This window comes from Thalassophryne amazonica, chromosome 8 (genome assembly GCF_902500255.1).
Source record: "Thalassophryne amazonica chromosome 8, fThaAma1.1, whole genome shotgun sequence".
NCBI classification, from domain to species: Eukaryota; Metazoa; Chordata; class Actinopteri; order Batrachoidiformes; family Batrachoididae; genus Thalassophryne; species Thalassophryne amazonica.
Genome location: NC_047110.1, coordinates 101742416 through 101758420, shown reverse-complemented (window position 1 = coordinate 101758420; position 16005 = coordinate 101742416). Strand labels below are relative to the sequence as shown.

At 42.2% G+C, this 16005-nt stretch overlaps 1 protein-coding gene across 1 annotated transcript in view; it reads left to right on the top strand.

The window, feature by feature from the left end:
* The window catches only part of hsf4 (heat shock transcription factor 4), a 67738-nt gene extending 52036 nt beyond the window's left edge, over positions 1-15702 (top strand). Inside the window, exons 12-13 of the mRNA XM_034177100.1 lie at positions 13853-13955; positions 15486-15702. Of these exons, the coding sequence (XP_034032991.1) occupies positions 13853-13912 (60 nt within the window). The 3' untranslated portion in view covers positions 13913-13955; positions 15486-15702. The remainder of the gene's footprint in view (positions 1-13852; positions 13956-15485) is intronic.
* Positions 15703-16005: the final 303 nt, after the last annotated feature.

Here is a 16005-nt window from a genome sequence, read left to right as displayed (position 1 = left end):
CAAATTAATCTAAAATCAAAATTAAAAGCACGAAAAGCACAGTTAAAAGATAAAACACAGTAGAATAAAAAGAAATTACAAAGCAAACACAGATTAAAAAATTAATGATAAGACAGTCTAAAAAAGTGGGTCTTCAGTCTTGATTTAAAAATCTCCACCGTGTCAGACTGCCGAATAACAGCAGGTAGATCATTCCAAAGAGCCGGACCACGGTAGGAGAAGGCTCTATACCCCACAGACTTTTTGTTCATCCTCGGAACACACAGAAGCCCTGCGCCCTGTGAACGCAAAGGCCTCGCAGGTAACCTCGCTGGTTAGATGCTGATGAGCTTCACTCGTTCATGTCTGCAACATATGCATATTAGACATGAATAAATTTGTTTGTCCAGATGTTGTGAAGCAAGATAGAAAATAATACCATACATTTGTCAAACACACTATGTCTGCCACGACACAAGATACTAGCCTGATCCTTAATTAATTTCATTATAAAGATGGGAAATAATCAGGGGTGAAAGCAAGAGCTTTGCACGCTCGCATCATATTAAAGATATTAATATTAACCCGCCTGCGGAGCTGCTTTTATGCAGTGCTTCTCCATGAAAATTTCAAATAAAATAAAATGAAACAATCACACCAGCCAGGGTGAAAGTAAGATTAAGCAATCATTTCTGGGTCAGGTTAACAGAAATCTGAAAACACTTCACTGGAATATGTTGTATATCATAGAGAAATGAATCTCATTTGTGTATAGTCCTATATTATTAGAATATACACTGTCAAAACGACTGTCATGTGACCCACCAAATTGAGAGAAAAAGCATTTCCATTCTATAAATTTGCTCTTACAGAATATCTCAGGATGGAAAACCTGATGTGAAGGGAAAAAAAACCTGAGGCTGATTAAAAATGGATTAAACTGAGACTTATGAACGTGAGAATTCTAAATGAATCATTAAACGAATGGTGAGATATTTATCATGACAAAGCATTCAGGCAGTAAAACTGAAGCCGCTATTTTACAGAATACATATCAACACTAAAAAAAATAGATCATTTTCTAACCTTTTTTTCAGGAATTTTATTCATTTCCCCACAACATTTATATTACATATAATACACACTCATGAAAGTTCATTCCACAATTTATTATTATTTATTTTTTATTTATTTAACCTTTATTTAACCATCGGAGAATCCTTTGTCACCTTGTTGCTGCACCCGAGCGCTGCACAAAACAACATTTTCAGATCACTTTAACCCAAGTTTAAGTCAGTGCATCATAGATTTGTATTTAAGCTAATGTCTGACGACACGTAATGATGCTAAGCAAGATGGCGGCTGTCTAGCAACAGCTCAGGCTGCATCCTCCATCTAATGGATTAAATAGAAATCGATGGAACAAGCCATATTCATTGCAGAAGGTTTTTTGACCTCGTACAGATCCAACAGCAGTGGAGTTTGCCAGAAAAACTTGTCTCAGTGCCACTGTTGACTCTTTCAGTTGATTTATACAGTGGGGCAAATAAGTATTTGATCACCTACCTACCAACAAGAATTCTGGCTCTCACAGACCTGTTAATTTTTCTATAAGAAGCCCTCTTATTCTGCACTCTTTACCTGTATTAAATGCACCTGTTTTAACTGTCAGTCTTCTGCAGTTTTGGGCTCCATGCAAGATCTCGCCTCGTGGGGTAAGTATGATTCTGAGAAAGTCCAGAATAACACAGGAGGACCTAGTCAATGACCTGAAGAGATGTGGGACCACAGTCACAAAGATTACATTAGTAACACATGATGCCGTCATGGTTTAAAATCATGCAGGGCAGCAAGGTCCCCCTGCTCAAGCCAGCACATGTCCAGGCCCATTTTAAGTTCACCAGTGACCATCTGGATGATCCAGAGGAGGCATGGGAGAAGGTCATGTGGTCAGATGAGACCAAAATAGACCTTTTAGCATCAACTCCACTCGCCGTGTTTGGAGGATGAGAACAACCCCAAAAACACTGTCCCGGCCATGAAGCATGGGGGTCCAAACATAATTTTTGGGGGTGCTCTTCTGCAAAGTGAACAGGAAGACTGCACTGTATTGAAGGGAGGATGGATAAAATCAAATCAATTTTATTTATATAGGGCCAAATCACAACAAACAGTTGCCCCAAGGCGCTTTATATTGTAAGGCAAGGCCATACAATAATTACGGAAAAACCCCAACGGTCAAAACGACACCCTGTGAGCAAGCACTTGGCGACAGTGGGAAGGAAAAACTCCCTTTTAACAGGAAGAAACCTCCAGCAGAACCAGGCTCAGGGAGGGGCAGTCTTCTGCTGGGACTGGTTGGGGCTGAGGGAGAGAACCAGGAAAAAGACATGCTGTGGAGGGGAGCAGAGATCAATCACTAATGATTAAATGCAGAGTGGTGCATACAGAGCAAAAAGAGAAAGAAACACTCAGTGCATCATGGGAACCCCCCGGCAGTCTAAGTCTATAGCAGCATAAATAAGGGATGGTTCAGGGTCACCTGATCCAGCCCTAACTATAAGCTTTAGCAAAAAGGAAAGTTTTAAGCCTAATCTTAAAAGTAGAGAGGGTGTCTGTCTCCCTGATCTGAATTGGGAGCTGGTTCCACAGGAGAGGAGCCTGAAAGCTGAAGGCTCTACCTCCCATTCTACTCTTACAAACCCTAGGAACTACAAGTAAGCATGCAGTCTGAGAGCGAAGCGCTCTATTGGGGTGATATGGTACTATGAGGTCCCTAAGATAAGATGGGACCTGATTATTCAAAACCTTATAAGTAAGAAGAAGAATTTTAAATTCTATTCTAGAATTAACAGGAAGCCAATGAAGAGAGGTCAATATGGGTGAGATATGCTCTCTCCTTCTAGTCCCTGTCAGTACTCTAGCTGCAGCATTTTGAATTAACTGAAGGCTTTTCAGGGAACTTTTAGGACAACCTGATAATAATGAATTACAATAGTCCAGCCTAGAGGAAATAAATGCATGAATTAGTTTTTCAGCATCACTCTGAGACAAGACCTTTCTGATTTTAGAGATATTGCGTAAATGCAAAAAAGCAGTCCTACATATTTGTTTAATATGCACATTGAATGACATATCCTGATCAAAAGTGACTCCAAGATTTCTCACAGTATTACTAGAGGTCAGGGTAATGCCATCCAGAGTAAGGATCTGGTTAGACACCATGTTTCTAAGATTTGTGGGGCCAAGTACAATAACTTCAGTTTTATCTGAGTTTAAAAGCAGAAAATTAGAGGTCATCCATGTCTTTATGTCTGTAAGACAATCCTGCAGTTTAGCTAATTGATGTGTGTCCTCTGGCTTCATGGATAGATAAAGCGGGGTATCATCTGCGTAACAATGAAAATTTAAGCAATGCTGTCTAACAATACTGCCTAAGGGAAACATGTATAAAGTGAATAAAATTGGTCCTAGCACAGAACCTTGTGGAACTCCATAATTAACCTTAGTCTGTGAAGAAAATTCCCCATTTACATGAACAAATTGTAATCTATTAGATAAATATGATTCAAACCACCGCAGCGCAGTGCCTTTAATACCTATGGCATGCTCTAATCTCTGTAATAACATTTTATGGTCAACAGTATCAAAAGCAGCACTGAGGTCTAACAGAACAAGCACAGAGATGAGTCCACTGTCTGAGGCCATAAGAAGATCATTTGTAACCTTCACTAATGCTGTTTCTGTACTATGATGGATTCTAAAACCTGACTGAAACTCTTCAAATAGACCATTCCTCTGCAGATGATCAGTTAGCTGTTTTACAACTACCCTTTCAAGAATTTTTGAGAGAAAAGGAAGGTTGGAGATTGGTCTATAATTAGCTAAGATAGCTGGGTCAAGTGATGGCTTTTTAAGTAATGGTTTAATTACTGCCACCTTAAAAGCCTGTGGTACATAGCCAACTAATAAAGATAGATTGATCATATTTAAGATCGAAGCATTAATTAATGGTAGGGCTTCCTTGAGCAGCCTGGTAGGAATGGGGTCTAATTGACATGTTGATGGTTTGGAGGAAGTAACTAATGAAAATAACTCAGACAGAACAATCGGAGAGAAAGAGTCTAACCAAATACCGGCATCACTGAAAGCAGCCAAAGATAACGATATGTCTTTGGGATGGTTATGAGTAATTTTTTCTCTAATAGTTAAAATTTTATTAGCAAAGAAAGTCATGAAGTCATTACTAGTTAAAGTTAAAGGAATACTCAGCTCAATAGAGCTCTGACTCTGTCAGCCTGGCTACAGTGCTGAAAAGAAACCTGGGGTTGTTCTTATTTTCTTCAATTAGTGATGAGTAGTAAGATGTCCTAGCTTTACGGAGGGCTTTTTTATAGAGCAACAGACTCTTTTTCCAGGCTAAGTGAAGATCTTCTAAATTAGTGAGACGCCATTTCCTCTCCAACTTACGGGTTATCTGCTTTAAGCTGCGAGTTTGTGAGTTATACCACAGAGTCAGGCACTTCTGATTTAAGGCTCTCTTTTTCAGAGGAGCTACAGCATCCAAAGTTGTCTTCAATGAGGATGTAAAACTACTGACGAGATACTCTATCTCACTCACAGAGTTTAGGTAGCTACTCTGCACTGTGTTGGTATATGGCATTAGAGAACATAAAGAAGGAATCATATCCTTAAACCTAGTTACAGCGCTTTCTGAAAGACTTAAAGTGTAATGAAACTTATTCCCCACTGCTGGGTAGTCCATCAGAGTAAATGTAAATGTTATTAAGAAATGATCAGACAGAAGGGAGTTTTCAGGGAATACTGTTAAGTCTTCAATTTCCATACCATAAGTCAGAACAAGATCTAAGGTATGATTAAAGTGGTGGGTGGACTCATTACATTTTGAGCAAAGCCAATTGAGTCTAATAATAGATTAAATGCAGTGTTGAGGCTGTCATTCTCAGCATCTGTGTGGATGTTAAAATCGCCCACTATAATTATCTTATCTGAGCTAAGCACTAAGTCAGACAAAAGGTCCAAAAATTCAGAGAAACTCACAGTAACGACCAGGTGGACGATAGATAACAACAAATAAAACTGGTTTTTGGGACTTCCAATTTGGATGGACAAGACTAAGAGTCAAGCTTTCAAATGAATTAAAGCTCTGTCTGGGTTTTTGATTAATTAATAAGCTGGAGTGAAAGATTGCTGCTAATCCTCCGCCTCGGCCCGTGCTACGAGCGTTCTGGCAGTTAGTGTGACTCGGGGGTGTTGACTCATTTAAACTAACATATTCATCCTGCTGTAACCAGGTTTCTGTAAGGCAGAATAAATCAATATGTTGATCAATTATTATATCATTTACTAACAGGGACTTAGAAGAGAGAGACCTAATGTTTAATAGACCAAATTTAACTGTTTTAGTCTGTGGTGCAGTTGAAGGTGCTATATTATTTTTTCTTTTTGAATTTTTATGCTTAAATAGATTTTTACTGGTTATTGGTGGTCTGGGAGCAGGCACCGTCTCTACGGGGATGGGGTAATGAGGGGATGGCAGGGGGAGAGAAGCTGCAGAGAGGTGTGTAAGACTACAACTCTGCTTCCTGGTCCCAACCCTGGATAGTCACCGTTTGGAGGATTTAAGAAAATTGGCCAGATTTCTAGAAATGAGAGCTGCTCCATCCAAAGTGGGATGGATGCCGTCTCTCCTAACAAGACCAGGTTTTCCCCAGAAGATTTGCCAATTATCTATGAAGCCCACCTCATTTTTTGGACACCACTCAGACAGCCAGCAATTCAAGGAGAACATGCGGCTAAACATGTCACTCCCAGTCCGATTGGGGAGGGGCCCAGAGAAAACTACAGAGTCCGACATTGTTTTTGCAAAGTTACACACCGATTCAATGTTAATTTTAGTGACCTCCGATTGGCGTAACCGGGTGTCATTACTGCCGACGTGAATTACAATCTTACCAAATTTACGCTTAGCCTTAGCCAGCAGTTTCAAATTTCCTTCAATGTCGCCTGCTCTGGCCCCCGGAAGACAATTGACTATGGTTGCTGGTGTCGCTAACTTCACATTTCTCAAAACAGAGTCGCCAATAACCAGAGTTTGATCCTCGGCGGGTGTGTCGCAGAGTGGGGAAAAACAGTTAGAAATGTGAACGGGTTGGCGGTGTACACGGGGCTTCTGTTTAGGGCTACACTTCCTCCTCACAGTCACCCAGTCAGCCTGCTTTCCCGGCTGCTCGGGATCTGCTGGAAGGGAACTAACGGCATCTAAGCTACCTTGGTCCGCACCGACTACAGGGGCCTGGCTAGCTGTAGAATTTTCCAAGGTGCGGAGCCGAGTCTCCAATTCGCCCAGCCTGGCCTCCAAAGCTACAAATAAGCTACACTTATTACAAGTACCATTACTGCTAAAGGAGGCCGAGGAATAACTAAACATTTCACACCCAGAGCAGAAAAGTGCGGGAGAGACAGGAGAAGCCGCCATGCTAAATCGGCTAAGAGCTAGTAGCTGCGCTAAGCTAGCGGATTCCTAAAAACACACAAAGTGAATAATGTGTAAATAATTTAGAGGTGATTCAGCAGAGGGAGTGCTTTAGTTAAGGCACGTGAAGATTACACTGTGAAACAAATCATTATCTAGTTAACTAGATCAATCTAACTGCGCAGATTAAACAGCTAGCAGATACAGCAAAACACTGCTGTGCTCCGGAACAGGAAGTGATACAATACCGCAGTGAGAGCCAACCACCAGTAGAGGCAAGCCATGGGGGACTTGGATGGGGTCATGTATTGTGACCTTTTGGCAAGCAACCTCCTCCCTTCAGTAAGAGCAATGAAGATGAGTTGTGGTTGGGTCTTACAGCATGACAATGACCCCAAACACACAACCAGGGCAACTAAAGAGTGGCTCCATAAGAAGCATTTCAAGGTCCTGGAGTGGCCTAGCCAGTCTCCAGACCTGAACCTAAAAGAAAATCTTTGGAGGAAGCTGAAAATCCAGTGTGGCGCAAGTTTCATACGGCCCTCCATCGAATTATGAAGCCACACTAGATCCCCTTCTGCATATAGCTGATGACGAACTGCTCCATTATGGTGCAGCTTTTGCTTCTCATGAGCCTCGGTGCCACCCTGCCTGGCACCAGCAAAAGTAGTGTGCAGCTTCTCTGCCAGAGGTAAGTCCAAACTCACCAGCAGAAATGGCACCAGCACATCCACAGGAACACGAGCTTCCTGTCCGTGAGTTAGATAGTATGGAGTGTAGCTGGTGCGGGCATGAACAGATGTGTTATAGGCAAAGGCCACCTGTTTCAGAAAATCATCTCACTCATCACCACAGGCGAGCAACATTTTGGCCAGCTGGTCAATGAGGGTGCAATTAAAGCGTTCAACCTTTCCATCTGACTTGGGATTATAAGATGCTGTGCCTATTTTCTTAATTTCCAGAAGCTGACAAAGCTGTTGAACAATCTCTGCTTCAAACTGCCAGCCTTGATTCCTGTGAAGCACCTCAGGAATGCCATGCACAAGCACATAGTCTGCAAACAAACTTGCTTGGACACCTCCCATCAGTGTACGATGCTTAGGCACCAGGGCCTTGCGGATTTGACATGGGATGCCCTGCTCACAACACTGTTGAATATCTTTGAACATGAAGGGCCAGTAACAAGCTTTTCTTGCACGTTCCCACACTCGCTCCACTGAGAAATGTGCAGATGTAGAGCCCACATGCAGATACTGCAGCACATTAGGAACAAGTGTCAAAGGCATGACCTCCTGATACAGAGCATCACTTGCGAGGGGAGAGTTCACCAGCCTGCAGAGAAGTCCATCAACAACAGAGAGGCAGGGATATTCAGTCTGTAATTTTCAAAGCCACTGGGAACTACCTCTCACCCACTTCTTAGGAGGATGAGAACAAATGTCCACATTTGTAGGGTTCAACACACGGGCTGTGGTAACGCCGTCTTTAACGGATGTCACTGTGTGAGCTATGACACACTCACTTGTACTTTTGAGGTTGGGTGATCACAGTGTCAGGGAGCGGGTCAACTGGCCCATGGTGGGGACACACTCGCAGGCACCAGTATCTCGCTGGGGGGGCAGTGTCATACTTATTTTCCTCACTGTATATCACGGTAGCCTGGGAATGCTTCTTGGACTAGCTTGCTTATTTCTGCTGCATATACTTCCAGACTCTCACCAGGAGCATGGAGGTGAGCAGAGAGGTTGGCTCTAAAACAGTCAAGAAAATGTCTTTGTCCGAAAGCCTCCTGCAGTTTCTTCTTTACCTTATCATAATCTGCCTGGACGGTTGCTCACAAACTGTCCCACAGAAGAAAAGCAGCCTTTGTCAGGCGCGTGGGTAAAATCTTCATCAGTTCATAGTCAAAGTCACCTCCAGTGCCTCCAACCGGCGCCTTTATTGTCACTTCGTATCATCTGGCCCAGCAGGGGAAAATTTGTTTTTCCTCACCGGAAAATGGTGGCGGCAGTTCAAACATCAGGTTACTGGCAAATAGCTTTTCTCCATGTCGCTCTCTGTGGTTACAGTTCAGCGGGTCCTTGTTATATTTCTCACCCAACAGCAGCAGGATGAGTGAGGTTTTCATGCGATGCACCTGAACTCCGATGCGAAGCTCCGGTGTTGCTAGCTAAGGCTAACTGAACGTCTAACCTAAACATCTTTCTTTGGTTGGACATGAGCACAAGCATCCCACCACCAAAGTAGCTTTATACTATAGAGAACTATAAACTATACTCAACAAAAATATAAACGCAACCCTTTTGGTTTTGCTCCCATTTTGTATGAGATTAACTCAACGATCTAAAACTTTTTCCACATACACAATATCACCATTTCCCTCAAATACTGTGCACAAACCAGTCTAAATCTGTGATAGTGAGCATTTCTCCTTTGCTGAGATAATCCATCCCACCTCACAGGTGTGCCATACCAAGATGCTGATTAGACACCATGATTAGTGCACAGGTGTGCCTTAGACTGTCCACAATAAAAGGCCACTCTGAAAGGTGCAGTTTTGTTTTATTGGGGGGGGTACCAGTCAGTATCTGGTGTGACCACCATTTGCCTCATGCAGTGCAACACATCTCCTTCGCATCATCCGTGAAGAGAACACCTCTCCAACGTGCCAAACGGCAGCAAATGTGAGCATTTGCCCACTCAAATCGGTTACGACGACGAACTGGAGTCAGGTCGAGACCCCGATGAGGATGACGAGCATGCAGATGAGCTTCCCTGAGACAGTTTCTGACAGTTTGTGCAGAAATTCTTTGGTTATGCAAACCGATTGTTTCAGCAGCTGTCCGAGTGGCTGGTCTCAGACGATCTTCGAAGTGAACATGCTGGATGTGGAGGTCCTGGGCTGGTGTGGTTACACGTGGTCTGCGGTTGTGAGGCTGGTTGGATGTACTGCCAAATTCTCTGAAACGCCTTTGGAGACGGCTTATGGTAGAGAAATGAACATTCAATACACGAGCAACAGCTCTGGTTGAGATTCCTGCTGTCAGCATGCCAATTGCGCGCTCCTTCAAATCTTGCGACATCTGTGGCATTGTGCTGTGTGATAAAACTGCACCTTTCAGAGTGGCCTTTTATTGTGGGCAGTCTAAGGCACACCTGTGCACTAATCATGGTGTCTAATCAGCATCTTGATATGGCACACCTGTGAGGTGGGATGGATTATCTCAGCAAAGGAGAAGTGCTCACTATCACAGATTTAGACTGGTTTGTGAACAATATTTGAGAGAAATGGTGATATTGTATATGGGGAAAAAGTTTTAGATCTTTGAGTTCATCTCATACAAAATGGGAGCAAAACCAAAAGTGTTGCGTTTATATTTTTGTTGAGTACGTAATATACACAGAGGCTCCAGGTCTCATGAGGTCCGCTTTATTTTGCTTCTCTCTCAACAATAAAAAACACACCACACTGCATAATAGCACTACTGCTGAGCCTTTAAAATAAGAGCTGAAGACATATGTGTTGTGGTGACAGCTTATAACAGGAACGTAGAAAATCTGGAAAAATACGTTACACAAATAAGGTGCTTACCTAGCGATGTCCAGGAGTCTCCAGTGAGAGCACCAGTTAGTGCACGTTGTAATGCCATCACTTTTGTAGTCCTTTCCTTTTCATACAATTCATGTATTCTTCTCTTGATGGCTCGTTTGGAGCGAGGCTCATCCTAAGAACGCTCCTCAGACCAACATCTTCCACAGTATTTATCGGCCTGCAGTTTGTAGCTATCCACTTCACCATGACTTTTGTTAGCTTGTCTTGCTTTTGTTTATCTATACTTCTCCCACAAACTCTATCCAGTGTAGTCTGCCGCAGCCTCCCCACTGTTTGTTTGGGTGATTTGCTGGCATCAACAGTGTGTATTGCATTTAAGTGATACTGCAAACTCAAAGTACTCCGGTCTTAAGAAAATTCAACTTGGCAGTAGGAACAAAAAACTTTGGTTCTATCAGCTCCGCTGTCTGGAAGAGATTTAAAATGAAAACGTCCATGTAAGAGTTCCCTACCATTGTCATTTTTTGTTTTGTTTTGGGGGGTTTTTTGTTTGTTTTTTTGCCCCACCACACCAAATTTAAAAAGTGTTACAGCTGGTAAAAGCTGAATGAATTAAGTTGTTTGAACTTACGTTCGTAAGTTAGATCAACTCTAGATCAGTTCGAATAAACTTAAGTTCAAACAACGTAATTCATTCAATTGTAACACTTTTTAAAGTTGATTTAAAGATTCTCTTTTTTCAGTGCAGTTATTTTCTGTTCCAGTTCATGTGAATGCTGCAGCAGTTTTAGGCCCACCCCAAATGCTCTCATTGATTGGGACATGTGATGACATCCAGTCCTGATCAACATCCCACCCCTGCCATTCAGAGTCAGTGAGCAACAGATTTTCAAAATAATGGTAAAAATGTTGTCAGGATCTGTCCTAGCCCGGGGCTCATGTGTGGTTTTTCCCCTTATTTAGGTCTAGGCTTCCGCTGAGGATTTTACGGTTTTACTTTTCATATTATTATATGTTGTCATTTAAGTCTTGGTTTGGTTCTGTTCATTTCTTTTCTTTGTGTAATGCTTTTGTTACTGGTTTGAATCTCTGTGTATCATTTATTTGTTGTTTAGTCATTCATTGCATTACCTGTATTCTGCTGGTTTTGTTTTTTGTTCATCATTTATTTTCTATTCAGTCAATAGTTTGTTTTGTCATGTTAATTGTATTCACTTTCCTGTATCAGGTCCTCTCTAGGTTTAGTTGTAATCATTAGTTTTCTGGTTTTCCACTCTTTGACTCACCACCTTAGTTCTTAGGTTTGCCCCTTTGTTTTGTTCGCGTTTATTATGGTTTGTCAAGCACCGTTGGGTTTTCCGTCACTTAATTATCTTGCCCCAGCTTTTGTCTTACTGCACTCTCTTGCACTTACCTTTGTCTTCTCTGGTCACGCCCCCTTCCAGCACCTTCTGCACACCTGTTTCTCATTTCACACCCCGATTATTCCACTAGTATTTAAGCCCTCACAGTCTCTCAGTCCCTTGCTAGATTGTTGTATTTTTGCACTTTCCAGCCTCATGCCATAGCCCTGTTTTGTCTTGTTGTATTTCTGACCTTGCTTGTGTTATCGATCTCCGCCTCGTCTAATCCCTGAACTCGTTTTTGACTTTGCCTTTGCCTCAGCCCTGTGAACTCCTTGACGCCATGTATTTTTAACTTTGGTTGTTTTTTGGACTTTCCCTCAACTTGCTACCAGCTTGTACCTCCACTACATTGACTGATATCCTGTGTACCGAACCAGTTGCCTGCTTACCAGATAAAGCCCTTTTTCTTAATTCTACACCTGTGTCTGTGAGTCTGCATATGCCTCCTACAACTTTCAGGGCCAAGTCACCACGAACCATGACAAATGCATGATAAAATAATTGTCGGCTTTAATTAATTAACGCAATAATAATGCATTAACTTGCTCAGCCCTAATATATAGAAGAGAGAGAACATAAGAGCAAAGATGCATCTGAAAAATCAGGAGCTATAGCTTCTTGTTTTGCTTGTTAGTGTCAGTAATAACTCTGTTGAGGTTGTGATGATGTGCACTTTGTCTGAGATACGCTAAAGGGAAAAACCAGACAGGAGTGACTTCTGTTACATGCACTTACTCTTTCTCTCATGTGTTTATATGTTTATCACACAAATGCCTACCTGCCTTCCTTCCTTCCTTCCTTCATTGTCTTGATCAATGCACATGCCGACTTTTACAACTTCAAATGTAGTAAAGCAGGGTAGAGCTTCAGGAAACCCTATAAATCTGAATTAGCCGTAAAATACAATCATGCTGTCTGGGAAAATTTAGCATTGCTTGAATGAATGATTAAATCCTAAAATCCTACAACAAAACAGCCACATCAAAGAGAGAAATGCATAAAGTATGAAAGGATGAGCATGTGTTTGAAATGGAATTTGTTTTCCGCTCAACTGCTTAAGCGAAGGAGTTAATTAAATTTTCCTATTTTAAACTCTTACTGTGTCTTGCAGGACATGAGGGGGGACATTCTGTTGTGTCTGTCTTCACAGTCTACTGCAGGTTCAGTTTTTATTTTCATTTTTATATAGCGCCAAATCACAACAGAGTTGCCTCAAAGCGCTTCACACAGGTAAGGTCTAACCTTACCAACCCCCAGAGCAACAGTGGTAAGGAAAAACTCCCTCTGAGGAAGAAACCTCAAGCAGACCAGACTCAAAGGGGTGACCCTCTGCTTGGGCCATGCTACAAACATAAATTACAGAACAATTCACGGACGAATATACAAGAAATGCTATTGGCGCACAGGACAGGAGGATCGCCAACACGAATACAACTCCCATCTCTGGATGTAGCTGCACCTTAAACAGAGAGAAAAAACAGAATCAGGCATCAGAAAGACAAAAAATACTGTATAATTTGTCAGCATTAAACAAGAAAAACAGAGAAATACTAAGGCGATCGCCGGCCACTAGCCCTAAACTTCACTAAAAGACCCAGAATTTAGGTAAAGTTGAGGCCGCGGCCTGCTCCAATTACTAATAAATGAATTAAAAGAGTAACAAGCGTAAAACAAAACTGTACCAGTATGCTAGCCATATGAAAGGGAAAATAAGTGCGTCTTAAGTCTGGACTTGAAAGTCTCCACAGAATCTGACTGTTTTATTGACGCAGGGAGATCATTCTACAGAACAGGGGCACGATAAGAGAAAGCTCTGTGACCCGCAGACTTCTTATTCACCCTAGGGACACAAAGTAGTCCTGCACCCTGAGAACGTAAAGCCCGGGCTGGTACGTAAGGTTTAATTAGGTCAGCTAGGTAGGGAGGTGCCAGTCCATGAATAATTTTATAGGTTAGTAGCAGAACCTTAAAATCTGATCTCACTGGGACAGGAAGCCAGTGAAGGGATGCCAAAATGGGTGTAATGTGGTCGAACGTTTCGTGTCAAAAGTCTGGCTGCAGCATTTTGAACCAGTTAGAGAGCCCTAATGCTAGACTGCAGTAAACCAGAAAATAGAACATTGCAGTAGTCCAATCTAGAAGAGATAAATGCATGGATCAGGGTCTCAGCATCAGCCATAAACAGGATGGGACGAATCTTCGCTATATTTCACAGGTGGAAGAAAGCAGTCCTAGTAATATTTCTAATGTGGAGGCCAAAGGACAACGAAGGATCAAAAATTACCCCAAGGTTCCTCACTTTGTCAGTGTGATGTATGACACACGAGCCGAGGCTGAGTGTTAACTGGTCAAATTGATGCCGATGTCTCACTGGACCAAGAAACAGGTTAATGGGTTTTGATTGTTTTTTTCCCCCAGTACATGTTCCAGAACCAGGACACGGAGGCCTTTCCAGCTATGAGCTGTGAGGAGCAGTGACTGATCAGTCAGAAACTGGGAACTGTCCATTCTGAAGTGGAAGGTAATAATCTTTTCCATTCCCATAAAGGCGTTTTGGCTGGTTTATATACTGGCGGTGGTTTTAATTAGCCAACTAGAGCATGGCGGGGGGTTCTGTTGTGGTTGTTAATGCAGCAGGTCAGATCTTGGAGCACCAGCTGGTCACTGCATCCACCTCACTGCAGAACTGCCTTTGAACCAGGGTGGCAATCACACCATCTATTTGTTGCCATCATGTGATAATGTGAGCATTCCCTTGACTTTCACCACTTGCTGGGGTCTTCAGCACTGATGCACCTGCACGCTGGGTCTTGCTCAGAGAAGAACACCACAAAACCAAAATGTTGTGGCTGATGTTCCCTCACAGTCCAGGTGGTACTGTCCTTAAGTAACTGTTATTTTGACAGTTATACCCAAAGAAATCTAGAACCAAAGGCATCCAGTTGTACTTTTGGTCAGTGGTTAGTGTCCAAATCTCACAACCATACAGCAAGACAGGAAGCACCAGGACCCCAAAGACTTCTAAAAGGTCTTTCCACACATCTCCTGATCTCAAAGGCAGAGGACTTGGAGACAAAAATATCGCTGCTGGGATGAGTAAATCTGTCTATAATTCTGACATTTTCATCGCATGCAGTTATACTTTTGATCGGCAGGTCCAGCAGGTCATTGAAAGCCTGAACGCAGCGGACTCAAACATATTCATTGATAACTTTCTCCAGTTGCAGCCAGTAGTCACGTTGTTTAATCATTGCTGCTGGAACTCCTTCTCTTGAAGAAGATATTTCCTCCCAAGCCGGAGGGGACAATCCACAGGTTTTTCTTGCAGAATGCCCTGGTCTCACATTTGGAGGTGCTAGTCCTCATCCCAGCTGCTTCAACTTCAACTACAAAATGAACCAGTGTAATTCAGAAATGAAACTCTTCAGCACTTGGACCTTTAGATGCTGGACATGAAAATCACAGATGGTGACATAACTTGACATCGGCTCAAATGTGATGTGTGTCGGCAGTGAGGCATCATCATTTCCAGGTGCAGAGACTGCTGGTAGGCTCAAACCAACAGGATATGAATATTGACTGAAGTATATCTTGAAGAATCCTGTAGTAACCACACAGTTGTAGACCAGAATTTCTCAAACTTTTTCCTACCAAGAACCACTTAAACGATTAAAAAAAAAAAAAAAATCTCACAGCCCATCTAAATCCCAAAATATCCAAAAAGAATAACCACTCCAACAGTATTTTACTATCTATCAGACTCTGGAGTCATTTTAAACAACCTGAGAAACAATTTTATGTTAGAATACGATATTAATTTGAAATGCGATATCTTACCAATATACTTACCGACCACTAGGGGTCACTCATGGACTACTTTTTGAGAAAGGGTGCTGTAGATACCCTCTGTAGGAGTTAGAGATGTCAGAAGTTCAAGGCCTCATTGATGTTTTATTTAATTATTGGGGTGGGGGGTTCTAAATGTAAGTTAGCGTAGGAATCGTCTGAGCGTCCAGAACCTGACCTGTCTCTCTCCTGTTTCCATTCTCAGGTCACGAAACCTGCTGTTTGCTTCACCACGACTGTCAGGCTGAGAAACCTTTCCTCCATCACATCCTCATACCTGAGAAAAAGAAGCAGTAAAAATGCCCATTTTGGGTATAAGTTTTCCAACAGCGGTTACATTTCCTGGCAATGCTGACACTGTTATTTTTGACCATGTAGCCAGCTGGAGATTGCGCATGGTGCATTGTAGGGCGCTGGCCGCAGCACTTCAGTCTTTGTGTGGGAAGTTTTTGCTTGAGGAAGTGACTTTTTCTAATAACGATTTGTAGAAAATATATTGCAGATGTACAAAAGAAAGAGTCCAGAGTATTTCAACCTAAATGATGTTTGTGTCGAAGAGCCAACTTAGAAAAACACACTAAGGGCTGTTATTACAGATTGTAAAAACTGAGTCTGTGTAAGGCTGTCAAAAATGTACAAAGTCCATACACACATTTTAAATCACTTTTACTGTATCAAGACTGGTGCCAGTTTAGTTGTACAAAACCTTCAGTGAAGGGAAAACG